The 17,169-nt window shown below is 37.1% G+C and overlaps 1 protein-coding gene across 3 annotated transcripts in view; it reads right to left on the bottom strand.

The window, feature by feature from the left end:
• furina (furin (paired basic amino acid cleaving enzyme) a) overlaps positions 1–17,169 on the bottom strand; it is a 60,911-nt gene that overhangs the window by 4,765 nt on the left and 38,977 nt on the right. For all 3 annotated transcript variants that reach the window (XM_004067205.5, XM_078944524.1, XM_020714503.3), the window contains 9 exons: positions 14,916–15,004; positions 10,314–10,486; positions 9,039–9,251; positions 7,593–7,693; positions 6,564–6,667; positions 6,311–6,428; positions 1,454–1,633; positions 1,238–1,362; positions 347–469 (listed from right to left, as the gene is read on the bottom strand). In XM_004067205.5, the coding sequence (XP_004067253.1) occupies positions 347–469; positions 1,238–1,362; positions 1,454–1,633; positions 6,311–6,428; positions 6,564–6,667; positions 7,593–7,693; positions 9,039–9,251; positions 10,314–10,486; positions 14,916–15,004 (1,226 nt within the window). The remainder of the gene's footprint in view (positions 1–346; positions 470–1,237; positions 1,363–1,453; positions 1,634–6,310; positions 6,429–6,563; positions 6,668–7,592; positions 7,694–9,038; positions 9,252–10,313; positions 10,487–14,915; positions 15,005–17,169) is intronic.

The raw sequence follows: 17,169 nt of genomic DNA, 5'->3' as shown, positions 1-17,169 counted from the left end.
CTGCTGTCACCGTCTTTGTCCAGATGTAAAAGGACTTCCCACTGCATTGCTGTTCACCTCTATCATTAGACCTTGCCTACTGATTTGTTTTGCATTAGGTAGCAGCAGCAAAGCTAAAGAAACTTCAAGACCGGCTTAATTTACTTCGAGGTGCCTTGAAGTAAACTCCTGCAGTTTTACAGATGCAGTTAAATCACAGCAAACAAATGGAAGATTTTACTTAAAAAAAAAATCAGAACTTTTGAGTTTATGTTGGTGTTCACAATGACCAGGTGCTTTAGCTTCTGGTCGATCTGCTGTGACGTATGTGAGGTGGAAGCTGCATAAAAGGGGACGGCAGTCTTACCGATGCATATCTGCCTCAAGTCCAAGGTCTTGCAGTTGTCATTGGTAGACTGTGGATCATGAGTAGAGCTGGTGGTTGGAGTGCCAGTGCCATACAGCACCAGGACAAACTGGGTCAGAGTGCCTTAATAGGGAAACAGAAAAATAAAGATTTATAGTAGTTCCCCTATCAACCACCTTTAACATCCTTTTAAAGAAACTGTGAGTCAACATCCACCGTTTCACTTCTTAAAAATAATTTAGAAAATGTCCCCATCCCTACTCTAAAATAATTTTTCATGACATGAGGCTAAAGTTTTATGTATGATGTCACATTAAGATCATGAGTCAATTTGACATTCCTGAGAAAATCATTCAAAGCTGGAACCCACTGGGATGTTGGGCTTTGATAAATGAGGCCTTAACCAAAGGGGGATTTGTGAGCAAATAATCTAGATTTGTTCACCGGATCTTTCTTGGCTGCATGTCATGTTGTGGGTGGAGAGGCCAAATCCAGACTGCTGCTAAATGACTGAAAGGTAAGCCTAAAGGATAGTAACCAGTGATTTATTGGTCTCATAATAAAATCAAGAAACTGTTTAAGTGTTTCTCAACTCTTTAATTTCTTAAAGCAGGAAAATGCATCAGCGCAGGGACATACCCTTAAAGAGTGTTCAAGGCACAGTTTATCATGTGCCCGAAGCGTAAGAAATACAAACACTGATGGCTGCCAATTGTAGAGGGTTTGACTCTAAAGACACTTTGGCTTCAACAGCCCCTTCATCACTAATCTCCTTACACTGAACCCTGGAGCTGGAGAGCAGACTCAACAGATTACATGTTAAATAACATCAAAGGAAGGTCTTTAAAGGCTTTCAGTCGGGCAGAAAAGGGAGCATGTTCAAAGCTTTACCGTAGTCACTTGCACCAACGACGTTTTCAATCTCCAGCCTCCACGTTCCTGTGGGGTTCTCGTCCCAGGAGTGGGTGGTCATGAAAGCCCAGTCATTAAAACCCTCTGATGAGTAATCATGAGGCCTGCAAGAAACCAAGCAAACCGGAGAGTAAAAGGGGTTGGATTGAAACTAGCTTGCTCCCTGTGAGTGTTTGCGCAGTTGTGGGTTTGCACCTGGGGTGGAGAAGGGTGGAGCGAGTGCCAGCAGGACTGATGAGATGAATGGCCAAGTTGCCCCTTCGGTTGTAGGACAGGGTGAGCCGGGCTTGGACATGCTCTAGCGAGGTCACGTAACTGTCTGATCCAATGCAAGCGTCCACACTCTTGTTAATATATAAATGGTTGCCAATGTTCCTGTAAAACAGGAGTCATAAAACATAAAGACAATATTTTAAATCGATGAAGAACCCACTAAGAAGCAGTGATTACACTTCACTCAGTTAGATTAAACCAAACTCCATAAATCTATAGCTGTGACATTCTGCTACTGCTCACTGTGAAAAGTTTAACTAGGTGAGGAGTTTATGGCCTTAAAAAGGATTAGTGTCTCACAACCTGTAGCGCCACTATTCTAAGAAGGAGTAAAACACCTTTCTCTTTTTGCTACACCTTAAATCGGCTTAAGAGATTACAGACTTTTCATTTCTGGGGAAGACGGCCGCATGGGGTTTCTGTGACAGGGATGTGACCAAATTACAAACAACTGAAGAAGTTCACTCTGCAACCATGGGAGGCTTTGAAACCTTTCCTTCCATTTCAGACAGAACCATTTTACCATTTCATGGATAAAAAAAAGTAAAACATTGGACTTCTATAAAAGAAAACATAGAATTTCTAAATATTTATTTTGTGCGAATCAAAAAAGAAAAAAGGAGCGACATATAAAAAATTTATTTTTACATGAACTTAAGCGTAGACTTCATACGAGACAATTTGGTACATTTTTGAGGCTGAGTCACAATTTAACTTCAATCCTCTAAAAAAAAAAAAACTTCTACTTATCAAAACAAATTAAACGTTTTTCAAAACTAAACGTTTTCAGTTTTTTTTTTTAGATAATTGAATTCAAATGAATTCATCAATGGAGATTTTCTGTCGCCCTCTTCTGGTAGAGAAATGTCACTGTTAAGGACGTGAACCCCCAACCTTTATGCAGCTTGACATTTTTCTAGATTGTCATGCTTTCCTCAAACATAACTTTTCATTTCATTTCATATTCTTTAATAATTCAATTTATTTAACATCTTTCCAAAAATGCCTAAAAAATAAACATTGAAAGAGAAAAAGCTAAAATATTTCCCTCAAAATTTACGGGTAAAAAAAGGTCATTTGAAATGTGTGTTTATCAGTGCAGCTGAAGCTATACTTTTGCACCAAATGTATATTTAATAAAAACAGTGCTCTTTTGGAGTTAGCTGCTAAAAATATCTTGATTGTTCATCACCAGAGGGTTCCGCATTTTTTCCCCCCTTTTTCCTCCTTTTTTAATTTCTCAGTTAATCTGGCAAACGATTTTTTTCTTTTTATTTAACACACATATCTAGTTAAAGATTGTGGAAAGTAAAAATACACCGGCACAAAAAAGCTCTCGTACCCCCAGTCTCATTTGAAATAATGGATCAATAATCTCTGCCCTCGGAGTTGTAATTAAATCTTCTGATGCCTTCAGTTTCTCACCTTTCATGAAAAATGTGTGTCCTAGAACATAAACCAACTTAAACAAAAACTACACAGGAGCTTTAGGGTGATTCCTTCATCTTAGGTTTTGGTGGAGATTGTGTGGTATAAACTGAAAATTAATATAGATGTCAAATGCTAAACACTTTTGATAAACACCAGAGACAACTGAAACGTTATCACAGAGAGAAAGATCACAAAACTGTAAAGTGTAACTAGTTTAGCAGCAAAAAGAAAAAGAAAATTCAGCAAAAATCTCATTAACATCAGGCTGCTTTCTCCCAATAAACAGCTGTTAAAAACAAACCATTAGGTAAATAAAAAATAATGTGTAAATGTCTGAAGAAGCAAAATAAATGTTAGTTTACAATCACTCCATCAGATATACTGCTTGGTTTCCCTTGGAAGTAATGACCTGGAGTCATTGAAAGGCTGCAAACCCCTTAAGCTCACTTATTGCAAGTCACTCTTTATAAGCCAGTCAAACTAAACAGCAAAAATGTAAATTGAATAAAGTGCCTTGACTGCAACTCCCAGATGCTCGAACCATCTGCTCTTTGCAGAAAGAGACAAACCTCGAACACACAAAGTTTCTGGAGGTGCATAACGAAAAAGGAGATGTGGGACCAACACCAGGAAAAGCACTTTGCTGAGGACGAATTCAGAGTTGGAGTAAAATAAAGATGAGAAACCTTCTTAAAAATACTTTTAAGCTGCCTACACTAACGCATTTCCATATTTCAACCCCCATTCCTCTGGGTTCATTCATTGACAAGATCTTAAAGCCATTCCTAATGCTAAACACAAACACATGCTCACAACAGGACCCCCACTACCTGCAGGCTAAATAAAATGAAGGCATGACGTGTCACTACACTGAACCATGGGGGCTCAACTCTGCCTGCACAGACACACTGCCTTACACTGATTTCATATCAGTTTCTCTTTTATGCATTTTCTCAGAAACACAAATCTAAGACGCCTGAGAGAACATCAACTATTAAGCCCATAACTGTCTGAAGCTTGAATGTGTTTACATGATATTCATGTGGTATTTCTGAAGGCAGAACTTTGCAGGTGTGTTGAAACCTTTCAAACGAGAGGAGCTCCAAGCTGGGACAAGAACAGCCATTTCTTCCCGTCACATTTCTTGTGTGAAGCATTTCAATGATTTTGAATACAATTACGAAACAGTGACAGCACAAGCGTATAAAGAAGCGAAGTGTTACATGTCCATTTGCAGACCTGATAAATTCTCAATTCCATAACGGTGCTGGGAGATCACAAAATGCCCTGTTCTTTGAGATAACTGCAGATTCTCTCCTGTACAGTTGTGAGACTTTATATTCATTTTCCATCTCAACAGCAGGCAAGATTCTCTGAGGGATTTTCTGAGATTTAAAAGGGTCAGGATTAAAGAACTTCAATATCCATTGCAGACAAACTGGGATTGGTGCAAACTTTCTCAAAAATCTTACTAGAAATTTAAAAAAATTCAACTTAAAACATCTTTTGTGTATCAAATTTAAAGGTGAACATTTCCATCACCAAGCACAAGCAGTCTGTGCCATTTAATAAACAAGTACAACAATTAGCACAAAAAAAAAAAAACAGTGAGAAAAAGTCGTGTAAAAACAATGCTGTGTGCTGGAAGAGACATTGGTCAAATCTTTCAATCTTTTTCTCCTCCAACAGTCTATTGAGACTAAATTCTGCTGCCTTGTAATCACAGATAGTTTACATTTGCTTCAATTCCCTTTTACACTTGTAAAAAGCAGAGATTTATTAAAATCTTTGTATTTGATTGACAGTTATTCTGTTCTTCTGAAGGACTTTTGAAGCTTTTTTTTAGGCATTTGCTTTTATTTCACAAATTCTGTTAAGATTTTGTTTCTGACCAGTTTCAAAGCATTTAAATTTGCTTTTTTGTTCAGGCACATCACTGGGTTATCACTGAAATTTGTTGCCAACAAAAAGTTAAACACAAAATAATAATAATAATAATAATAATAAACTTTATTTGTATAGCACCTTTCAAGATAAAAAAAAAGAAAAATCAAAAAGTGCTTCACAGTAAACACAAAATATAAAAACGAATTATGAAACAGCAATTTTAAAAAGATGGGTTTTTAGCTTTTTAAAAAGAAAACACTGAGTCTGCAGATCTGAGGCTCAGAGGAAGGGAGTTCCTGAGCAATGGAGCCACTGCTGCAAAAGGCCGTCTTTAACCGCGTTCTCTTAACAACCAGTAGACTCTGGTCACATGATCTCAGGGACCTGCTGGGAGTGTACAGCTGCAAAAAGTCTTTTATATAGACCGGTGCTTGGTAATTAAGAGCAGTGTATGTTAAACCCTAAAACCAGGATTTTAAAATGTATTCGGAAACGGATGAGGAGCCAGTGCAGCTGAATTAATAACGGGTTGATGTGCAAAAACTTGGGAGAATTGGCTAAAAGCCTTGCAGCAGCGTTCTGGACAACCTGGAGCCATTCTTAAGATTTTTTGCTTAAACATATGAAGATGGTGTTGCAGTAATCAAGATGAGAAGAAATAAAAGCGTGGATTAGCATCTCCATCTAAGAACGCGACACAATTGGACTCAGAAAGGTCAGATTCAAGTGGGTGGAATAAAAATAAAAGCTTTAAAAAGTGAAAATAAATCCCTCAAAAAGGGTGAACTGAAATTGAGCAACTTTAAACTTTTCTTAAAGATTTATTGCTGAAGATCTTTTTAAGAAAGTCTTGCACGTTGGGGGCAAAAGACAGTATAAGAATGAGAAGTACCTTTGCACAACTTATATACTATGTTGTGCATCAGCACCAGACTGTTTTAACAGTGATTAGCTCTTTTTTTTATCTTTAGGCACTGAAGTCTCTGCAAACTAGCAAGGATGTCCAGTTTATAAAAAAATATGAAGGCTGATAGATTTTTTTAAATCTTGTATGTAATTTCTTACAGCTTTTTTCTAAACGACTTAAATTAGAAATGTTTCCAACCAAAAAAGCTTGTTTTAAATTTTTGTTTCGTGTCGACTTAAAGCTTTAAATCAAATAAAGATGCAATTGATCTGGCAAATGAGGAGAATAAAATGCTGATTTAAGGTAGCATACCATCTATAAAACTACTACAGAGCTGCTGTGTAAAAAGAGTAAATGTATCATATGTTGGTCAATGACTGTCCTGACTGCCCTACGTTAGTTAATATAAATGAGGCAGTTATTTAGAGCTTGTGCAAAGGGATTTATTAGTTTTAATTAATCCTTGACAGCAACTGTTAATATGAATTAAAACATGTTGTCATGGAGATCAGATAGTCAGAGCAGGGTTATTTGTGAGGCTGCAGTGCACTAACCTTGGCTCACTAAGCATGGTGATCACGCATTTTCGCTGTGGCTTTACATTGGTCCAGTTCTTTGCAAGTGATACAATTGCACCAGCATCAAGAAGTCCATACCCATATGAATGGCTAACTGCAGAGACGATGGGGGAAAAAAGATGAGTGACACATGAATGTAAGTTTCCAAAATGTATCAACATGTTTGTTTGTTTTTTAAATGCATTAAAAATGTTAGACTTGTAGAAGGCATTTGATGCGTTTGCTGTACCTTTACGCCCGACACCATTGGTTCTCCAGTCATTAGCAAGCAGGTGAGCAGGATGAGACGTTTGCACAACCAGATGTTGCATGTCTCTCCAAGTCAGGTTTTGACTGCAATGTGCATGTATCGCACAGTTACAAACACGCATACACTCACAAGGTAACATATGGCAAGGCTTTGGCTTGAAAAAAAGCATTCAAGCTAATAAAATGGATCAAAGAAAGAGTCTGTGACAACACATTTCAGTGCTAAACTGCATGTGTTCAGCTAGCTAGCGTGCAGTCTATTCAAAATCCAACATTACATATCTATTACATGTATTTCATGTCTGTTTCTGAACTTTAACTTTAATTGAGAAAACCTCAAATAAGGTTTCACTCCAAAGCTCTTCCAGCAGCGCTGCAGGCTGGAATTGATCGGGTGCAAAAAGGAGTTAACCACATGGTCAAGGTTTGGCTCTCTGATGAGATTAATAAAGAAAACATTAATTTACAGTAACTTAGTTGTAGAAATCCTTGAGCATGTAAATTCTACACTGGATTTTAAGCATTTTCCCTCGCATCCTTTTCCTCTAACATCCTACTTATAGCAGATCATTACAACACTTAACACGTATTTAGGGAACTTTTTTTTTTTACATTTATGTGTGTCTTTCCATTACAAGTTTAGTTAAAATAAAGAGAAGAGACACTTTTAATTAGAGAACAGCACTGAAATAACTCTCACTTTTTTCAACAGAAGCCTCAGTCTGACAACACAAAAGTATTACATTTCAATGCAAAGTGATGGTATTTATACTCTTTAGAATTAAATATTTCTCAACAGTTTTCTCACAGAGCCAATCTACTTAAAATTGTGAATAATTTGGTGTAAATTCAGTTTATTCAGTTTTAAAGTTTCGTAAAACTAAAATTTTTTTTTGGAAAACTGTCAGATCAGATTCTTCATTTTAAAAGATACAAAAACAGATTAAAGTGTAATGTGTTGGAAAACAATATAAGGCCAAGCTCACATATGACAGCGGTGAGCACTTACTTGGCTTCAAGGGCGAGGGCAATGATCCCTGCAGCCAGAGGGGCGGATGCAGACGTGCCAGTGTGAGAGTCTGTGCACTTGGATTTTAGGTCTGTAGTCACCTAAAAATATTAAACCAAAAAGGAGTTCATCAGGAAAGTTTTCTCCAATATCATTTATCTCTTATGCTACAACTGAAATGGATTGGAGTGCTCCCAACCATCATTTATCAAAAGAAAAAAAAAGTCCCAGTATCATTTAATTTCTTGGTTTCATACTTCTGCATTCATATTGAAAAATTTCCCAATTTGTTTCACTCTGGTGAACTGATAAGCAATAAGTGGGCATTTTTCTCTTCATTTGCCATCACATTTATCCCTCACTGAATGCATTCAGGTGGGCAGAAACCATCAAGTGGATGAGGGAGCAAGAGTCGAAAAGCAAAAACACATCAGCATGAAATCAAACTGAAGAAATAATTCTCCTCAGCAAGACTGTTTACAGGAGATTTCCCCCTAAATGACCCACAGCAGGAGACTGCGGTTTTACAGAGCAGTTGACAGATGTGAGCATGTCCCCATGTATCAATACAAGGAGAAGTGGAGCAGCACCGGAGTGTTTGTCTTAAGAGAAACTAATATTTTAAAAGGATAAAAATGGATTTTGTGGTGAAAAAAAACAAGACACATTTTTTTTTACAACAAAAAAAGGGACAGAGCAAATAAACATTGTAAAAAAGGCCTGGAAAAAGAGGCACTTGGTATTACAGGTCTGCTGACTAGTACAGAACATTAAAAACGATCTTTTAAAGGACTACATGGACTGTGTGCAAATGTAACTTAGGTGGCAAAAAATGTGTTTGGATCCTCAGGGTGTCTAAGTGTCCTTGGATAAGACAGCTTTCACTGCCTCCATGCACTGATTGATGTGTTCTAATTTTCTAGATTTGATCATCCTAGATGATATCTCTATTGCTTTAAATTAAAAGGGAAGTGGGCAACACAAGACTAGGTAAAAAGAACATTAATGGACATGACGAGACCCTCTTTAGCATGACCTCAGGGGCTTCAGAAAACTTTTTTTCTCCAGGTTCTCATTCTCTGGATCATGAGTGACAGGACAATTAAATGAGTGTGCCACAGAAGCATTGAGGGAACAGGCATATGTCGTGGCGATACCATAAGCTGTCCATCCAGTTGCTCTGCCTGCTAGACACAAATGAAATGTGTTTTATGGCTGCATGCAAGTCTGTGTACGCCTGAGACAAATGCTGTGTGCTAAATAGCAGCAGATGCAAAATAAAGTTTGTCTATTTTCACATCAATTTTGATTACGTAAATGCCAAGAAAGAATAAGATATTAGAACAGCCTTGTTGTGACTCAAATGTTAAAAGTTCTTCCTGTGAGGGAATAGTTTGGTTTGTTATATCTGATGAAATGGACCAATACAAGACAGCCACAACTTACTATCTGTTTCTCATTGATGTTGCCTGAGCTGTAAGTGGTTGCGAGGGTGGAGGAGCAGGCCTCGCTGTACCAGGGGACATTGCCATTCTGTGTGGAGCTGCTGATGGAGAGGGTGTAGATGCTGTTGGTGTAGCCATCACAGTTGCAGCTGTCCTTCTCCCGTCCTCCGTTCCCTGATGCCCAAACAAAGATGGAGCCCAAACCGCCACGACCCTGGAAAAAAATTTACTACCTTCAGACACTTGTGAAAGGCGAGCAGACATCCCTTCGTTCAATTATTCTGCAGGCCACCATTACACAGAAACGAACAAAGTCTCATTCAATCTTTAATAGGAATCCCAATTATAAGAGAGCAAAATCATTTCCAGGGCTCCTTTCAAAAACGGCCCATTAAAAGCCAGCACACAGCGCAGGGCCAGGGTGGTCCCTCAGAGAATTTCAAAGAGCTAAATATTGCATGACAGCAACGCAATTCAAAAAGGCTGAAAATGACAACAGCTCATTGTAATAAATCATCCAACCTCTCAGCCCTTGAAGTGCAATCATTTTCATCTGAGAGCTGCTTTATTGTATTGAGTGGCACTGTCTCACTCCACATTGATCAATTACAGCTACGCACCACCCACACCACCATCTGACAGTGCTGTCATTGGGCCAGTTCTCCAAATTGTCACTGTCAGCAGTTCCAATCAGCTATATGGCGCATGCTCTGAATGCTACAGCCCCTCAGCAGGAGTCATTGTAAGGTTGGCCATCCTTTTTTCCTTATGGAGGGCACCTCTGACAGCTCAGAATGTCCTCTTTAGCTGCGAGACTGGCTTAACTCGTTTGTTTCTCACTAATGACAGTTTAATATTGACAAAGGCTTTTAAACAGATGTGAATATTAGCATTGCTTGTGCAAGTGTGGTTCCTGGAATATTTTAAAATGTTTAGAGGCAGGGCAGTTTCCGATGGCTAAAACCATGTAGGTATGTGTGATATAAAGAAAGCAAGATTAGCGTAAAAAGCAGCAAAGACAAAAAAAAAAGAGATAAAAACTGCCAAAAGTTAAAAAGCTAAAAATATAACTTTCATCAGTCGTAATTCACTTCAATATCCTACATTGTTGTACTCAATGAATTTTAGATATTCCAACCCCCATTTATAATTTTCACTGTCAAAAGCTGCTTTGTTCTTCCAGCTTCTGTCCCTTCCAGTTGAAACATCAATTACATTCCTGCTTAAAGAAGGGAAAGAAATAATTGTCCAGCACATCAATCAACTGAACACTGACCTCTGTGACTCCACGCAAAAAGGCTTCTTTGGCAAGTTTGGCAGGCCCATCAACCGTTTTGCCATCGTCCTCCGGGCCCCAGCTTGCACTGTAGATGTGGATGTGCTGAGGATTTAGACTGAGAGACTGGGCTTCCACCATGTCCGTCACTTCGCCATCCAGCATACGCACACCTTCAGCCACCACATGAAAAAACAGAAGGAACAGCTGACGCACTTCCTAACAATTTCTAATAATTAATCCCATTGGACCAGTTAAAAAGTGATGATCACCAAAGAAAAGCCATCTACACATTATAAACAATATTTGCATAAAGTAAAAGTTTTTTTTATTAAATTATATATTTTTTAAAAAGTTTACTTTTCCTTGTGAAACTTCATGGCTACTTTAAAAGTGCAATATTTTCTGGAGCCTTGCAATAAACAGGATCAAGTTTCTGGCTAGATCAATGATTCAATTCCTCCATCTTTCAGTTAGAGAACTAAAGTATTGAGCTGCTTTTAAATTCCGGGCATCGAGATGGAGAACCACCAACCATTTTTACACTTTAAAGTCTTCTTGCCAGTTTTTGTTAGTGTCTTAGAAAAAGAAAACTGTAAAGTTTTAATGTGGTTTCAGTGAAGGGAAAGAATCTGACCAGCACTGCACGTTTTTCTCCTAAAGTTTTTACCAGAGCAGACTGTCTTAACCACCCCTGTTTATTGCACCTGAACCTCAGCATTTAAAGAGCAAAATGTCGAGAAAAAATGCAAAACAGTATGACGTCAGTAAGAACACTTCACCTAAATAACTGCAGAAACACTATAATTTATGTTTTCTAAAACTGAATCAAGATCTTTTTAGGTACCATCAGTCCTTGTGACCTGCAGCTAAGCACATGTATAGTTACAGAGCTAGGGCATTTCACAGGCACATCGTTTGCCCTGCTTCACCACAGTGCTGTTCCTGTGGATTAGAAAAGCTCATTCAGGGGTGTATAAAATACTGCTGGCACTCATTTACTGTGCATCGACTGTGATATTATTATTGTCCAAACCATGTAGATCAAACAGTATTTGTATTGATTTTCCTTCAGTGTTTGAGCTGGCTGCAGGAGGGAGAGAGGGAAGGGGGATCTGCTGCATGATGAGTGAACCATCTCCTTAAGTGTAAAGTACTCCTTTGAGGCCCAAAATCTATCTGGGAGATGAAAGAAAACACTAGCTGACTTCCTCTAGATGAAATTAGTGCATCTCTCACAGAGTAAATTGGATAAGATTTGGTCTTATTTTTAGAAATGTGAACAGTTCAGCCAGTGCCAAACCACAGATGTCATCTAAAAGTCATTTATAGTTGTTTTTGAGCCAATTTTTCCTTCTTTGAGTTCAGATGTGTGTATGGTCTTGGTAGGTTTCACCCACAGATTCAGTGGTTAGAATAAAGAATAAAAAAACTTTAAAATAAAAACTTCTAATTGCAGCCTAACAGGCTAGTAAATTACAATGTTTCTGTCTAAGTAGAACAGTGGAGGATCTTTGAAGATCCTAAAAGCATCTAAAAAAAAAACAGTGAGCCGCTTTTGTTTCCACAGCAACCTGCACCGTAGTGACTGAAATGTGTAATATGCAGAACACAAATCCAAAATATCAAGCATTTTACACATGCAAGAAGCTAAAAAATATCACCTGAGATTAGCATGTATTGCATATAAATAAATGAGTGAGATTAAGTCATGAGGTGTTCAGACAAAAACACGTTTTAAATGTCACTCCAATCAAACAACAAATCATTTTCTAAATTCTGTGATAATGCAGGTAACAGTCATGTTGATTTATATGTTGTTTGGTAATCAAGGATTATATTGTACTTCTATTTTATAGCCCCTTAGTTGCCGCTGCCTTTTCTCAAGGTAATTTGAATTTTTTTATTTGACTTTTTACACATGTAAGCTTTGATGAAGACTGCTGGAAGGCTGGTTAAAAAAAAGACAGCTGTGGTCTGACTGAAGGCATCAAAACGAAACAAACAACTCTTTGAAAAGCTTATTAATCAACACATTTCTTATGCAATCAATACCGAACAAGTGGGTGTAAAAACAACTAGGCGGTTGAAGCTCTGGTTCCATATTTAATGATCCAATATGAAAGCTATATTGATCTTCAAGACTAACTTTATACATTAAAGTGAATAAACATGTTTACCAAAATGATGAAGGTCTTTTTAATACAAGACTGGGAGGTGATGGAGTCCGAGGAAAAAATAAATAAAAACAAGGATATAATTTCTTGGTGGAAATAATATCATAAAGTTTAGGAGGAGAATAATCAGATTCTCCTTTGTGTTGGACAGTACCAGTAGTTGTTAGTGGGAAAAACTGCTAAAGGGCAACCAATTGTCAGTGGGAAAATAACAAATATTTGATAATATTAATGTTTAAAAAAAAAAACTCACATCTAAGTCGCTCCTGAGAATCAGTTGCAGCCCAGTCAGACTAACAGATACTAACAGTATCTGTCCAATTTTTCAGTTTTCGACTGAACAGGAAAACCAAAATTAAGAACTGAAGGAAAAATCCATTAAATAGATTTAAACTACCAACAAAGTGCAGACAGGTGAATTACATCACACTGATACTCTCATTTCTAGTAAGCCGTGGGAAGTGGCACTTATGCAAATACGGTATTGACAGATGACAATGAAGCTACACGGTAATGAATATATAAACGTGGCCCGCTGCTCTTTTTTTGTGTGCTTCTAAATGTTTATGCGGTAGAAAATAAAAACATTTGTCAGGCTTTCTGCGGTTCAATGATTTTACTTGATGTATGCAGTCCGTCCTCTCTCTGTATACATCAGTCCACTGCTCGGGGACTATATGCCATTGCTGCACTTCTTCCAAATGTTTTATAATTGAACACACAGCAGCTGTACTTGAAGTGCAAATGATGGGTAATATATCACAGAAACTGGATTTCTTTTACCGTGTTGGTAAAACCGTATTTTTGGGTTCATTTAGTAATTTCCGAGTTAAAGTTATAATATTCGGATCTACAGATCAAAGACATCCCTGAGTTACAGATACTTTTTCTCTTTGCGTAGACTAATCCAACTTCTGCTCCATTAAATCCACCAAACACTTATCTTATTCACAATTGCCATCTGGAACCATATTAAGTTTTATATCAAGTTCTGCATTCTTGTCTGGCAATAGTCAATAGTCAAAAGTCAAGGTTCAGTGTATATCATATATAAAGAGGGAGAAGAGTACTGTTATAAACAGAGAGACAGTGAAAGGATGCATTTGGCTTCCTTAAGAACTCGTTCTGCTGCATCCTAATGTCAGCAAAACGCAATCAGACTCACAAATAAGCAATATAGGCTGCCTGTGTGGAAATGGTTGCAGTTTTCTCCTGAATCCCCTAAATGCAAGCAGGGTTAAATCAGAAAACTTTAGAAAAACAACCAAATGAAAGAAAGATGTTAAGTTTAGTTTATACAGGACGGCTACTAATTTAAATCTGAAAGAATAAAATTAAGTTTTTAAAAACAAATCTCCATTGTCAACCTACAAAAGTTATTAGCAATTACATGTAAACTTTATTTTGCAAAATATAAAAATGTAACTTCTTAGTTTGTCCCATCATTTCATGGATAATTAGAAAAAACTTAAAATTCAAGCATTAAAAAACACAAAACTAACTACATTGCACCTTCAAGGCTACATAAAGGTTTTTAAAAAAATACAAAAAGGAAATTTGAGCAACCACAAACAAAAAAACTAAAATAAAATGGAACAACATTCAAAAGGAGCTTGGTTGAGTATTGCAACACCACAGGCACCAACACTGAAGTGTGATGAAATTTCACCGTGTGGGTTGTCACAGTCTACCCAGCATGTTTAATGCATGCAAGACTTGTTAAAGTGACAGTTGCAGCCCCTCAGAACACCAGGGACACAGTTCTGTGTCAATTCCAGTAACAACCTAACTGATATCTGTGATGGAAATGTCATTTTGCAGCTTTTCCAAAATGGCTAATCTCTAATCGTACAACCCTTGAATCAATTGTTTTTAGCAGTTTATAGTTTTTAGTCCAATACAATGGCTCAGAAAAACCCACAGTCCTCATATAGTTTGTGCTATTGAGTTTTTGGAGAAACAAACTCAGAGATATGAGTCAAACCAAAGTGTAGGTGGGTGTTTGCTTGTGTTGGTTTTGTGCAGAAAGGTGTTTGAATTTTTGTGCACCTCTTACATGGCAGGGGAAGCATAAGAAAAGCTTTACACCAGTCATTTCTGGTGAGAGTATTCCCAAACTGATAACATACATTTTGACACAAAATCAATCCAGATTAAATCAAAGCTACAGTAACACGTCTTTTCAAGCCTCTGACACCGTACTCGACAAGATGGGTGCTTTTGTTTTGTACGGACACTCGCAAAAGCACAGCACAAGCACAACGATTGGGGAACAGTAATTAATACAACAACTACAGCGGCGTTAAACAATTTAAAATGTAGGTTGCGAAAAAATATAGACAGAAAACGACACAGATGTTCCGAGAATAGATTTTGTTTTGTTGTGGCAGTACACAAAAACGCACACAACTTAAATAAATCTTACCTCCAATCTTTGCATTGTAGGCCACCCCAACCCCACAGATGCCATTACTGGCCGCTGCTGCCACTTCTCCTGCACATCGTGTTCCATGCCTGCAGAAACCAGAGGACAAAGCATAAAGGCTGTCATTAATCCTTGTGTTATTCTGTTTATAAAACAGCATTTTATGGTGATTCAAACATTCATACAGTAAATGCACAGAGATACATGGCATTATTTACCTCCAGATGAGATTTAACAAATAGTTTCATCTTTCATATTACAAAGCTAAAGCTTTCAGTTAAACCAAGCGTAACTCTCAATGGCAGTTGCTCAGCTCTGGCTCCTTTAAAACAAGCTTATTTATTTATGAGATCATTAGCCACTGTATCTGCTGTGGCCTTTATGAACCTTGGAACAATTAAAGCTGAAAATTAAACTGAAACATGATCTAGCGTGGATGTGTTACAATAACACAAGGAGGAACTTGTGAACTACTAATAAAAGACGTAGCTTCAAGCACAAGAACCTAACTATATTGTTACAGGAAGTGCATTTAAAACCTTAAAAATAAAAAAAGGTAAAAAAAAAAAAAAAGCCTCAAGAATATTGAACCATAAATGATGCTTCAAACTAAAATAAACTCTTGGCATTCTGGACACTATAAATGTAAAGTATAACTATATTAAGAGAAAGCTGTTGCATAGTGTCTGGGACTTTTTATTCATTTAAAAAGAGTTTTCCTAACAAATTAACTAACAAGGGAAAGGTTAATGTCCCTGCCAAAGGCAAAAGCAGCACTTTGTCTCCAAATGAAGTATAAATTGAAGGATCTCAATAGGTTAGCAGCAGCGCATTAAAAGTATTTTGTCTTTAGGCATCTGTACTTGTGATTCCATTGATAGGCGGGCTAGGTATCTGCAATGAGATCCCAGGCATGCCCGGGCCGATGCCTTCATGCTCTGTTAAAACCCCCTTATTTCCATCATTTCTCCTGAGAAATTCATGATACTCACCTACCTGTTTACCCGATTTATGAGATACAGCACCACCACAGAACCTGCCTATGGAAGTATTTGTTGAATTACAACGTTCAGAGAATAATTTTCCTGTGAGCGATAACATCGAAGAACTCACTCATTCGTGCAAGAAGCTTTCTCGACAAATTTTATTTATCAGGGCTACTTGATACAAATGCATTTTTATTTATTTTTTTATTTATTTTATTTGTATTTTTTTAAATATTAGTTTAAAAAAAGTTTTCCCTAATTTGGTAATAACTAAGTTACACTTAAGGTCCGCATTGATCAAATCTTAGTTTTCTGGCACTGGAGCACTTTTCCCCCACAAAAACAGAGGGCTTAGCGTAACACAAACCCTGCAGGAGCACCGTTTGAACACTGAGCTGATCACAGGCGTTGGCAGGGAAAACCAACAGTTTAAAAACCTTGGGGAAAAAACTAAACGTTTGTAATGACAATATTTATCAGAAAAAAAACACTCAGGTTATTTAGCAAAGAATGCATTTAGTTTTCCAACATGCAATCACTGTAGGTGGGCCCTAATCACTGAATATTTTTGCTAATGGTCTGCAGTCTTCGAGCCCCAGCAGATAAAGTAGAAGCAAACATGTTTTTACTGACTGTTGCATTATAATGTGTGTAAATGTTTAAGGAAAAACACTAACTGATAAAATGTTTAAATGAAGAGATGCTACACAAACTTTAAATCAAATATTCATGAGATGTTGCTAAAATGCAGCTCTAATATTGTTCAAAGTTTTTTACATTTGTGTATTTTATGCTTGAAGATTTCTGTATAGGTTTAACAAAAGCTGCAAAGGAAAATCCTTGTGTTTGGCTCCCTTTTTTAACATCCCATACTATAATGTTAAATAAAAAGAAAAAATAAGATTTTTAACTATTAACCTATAAGAACTCATGGTGACCATTCAGTGTAACAGAAAAATATCAGAAAGGGATTCAGTGGTCCACTTGGTTTGTGATAAATTACGCAATTTTATTTTTAAGAAAAAATTGGTCTGGGTTCTTGTGGGTTAATTATACGTATTGATAAAGGGGAAAAAAACAGAAATAGAATTTAGTATATTTCTAGGTAAGAGTATTTGCTCTACAGATGAAAGAGTCTACAGTCGTTTAGTTTTTATACAGACAACACTGTTGACTATTTAAATTAATAAAAAAAATGACTATTAGATTAAAGGGGTTTATTAAGAACAATTGTGTAAGTGAACAGAAACGCCAGATCCATAAAATAA

This window comes from Oryzias latipes, chromosome 3 (genome assembly GCF_053564925.1).
Source record: "Oryzias latipes strain Hd-rR chromosome 3, Olatipes_Hd-rR_3.1".
NCBI lineage: Eukaryota > Metazoa > Chordata > Actinopteri > Beloniformes > Adrianichthyidae > Oryzias > Oryzias latipes.
The sequence above is the reverse complement of the archived record's forward strand: the minus strand, read 5'-3'. Positions and strand labels throughout refer to the sequence as shown.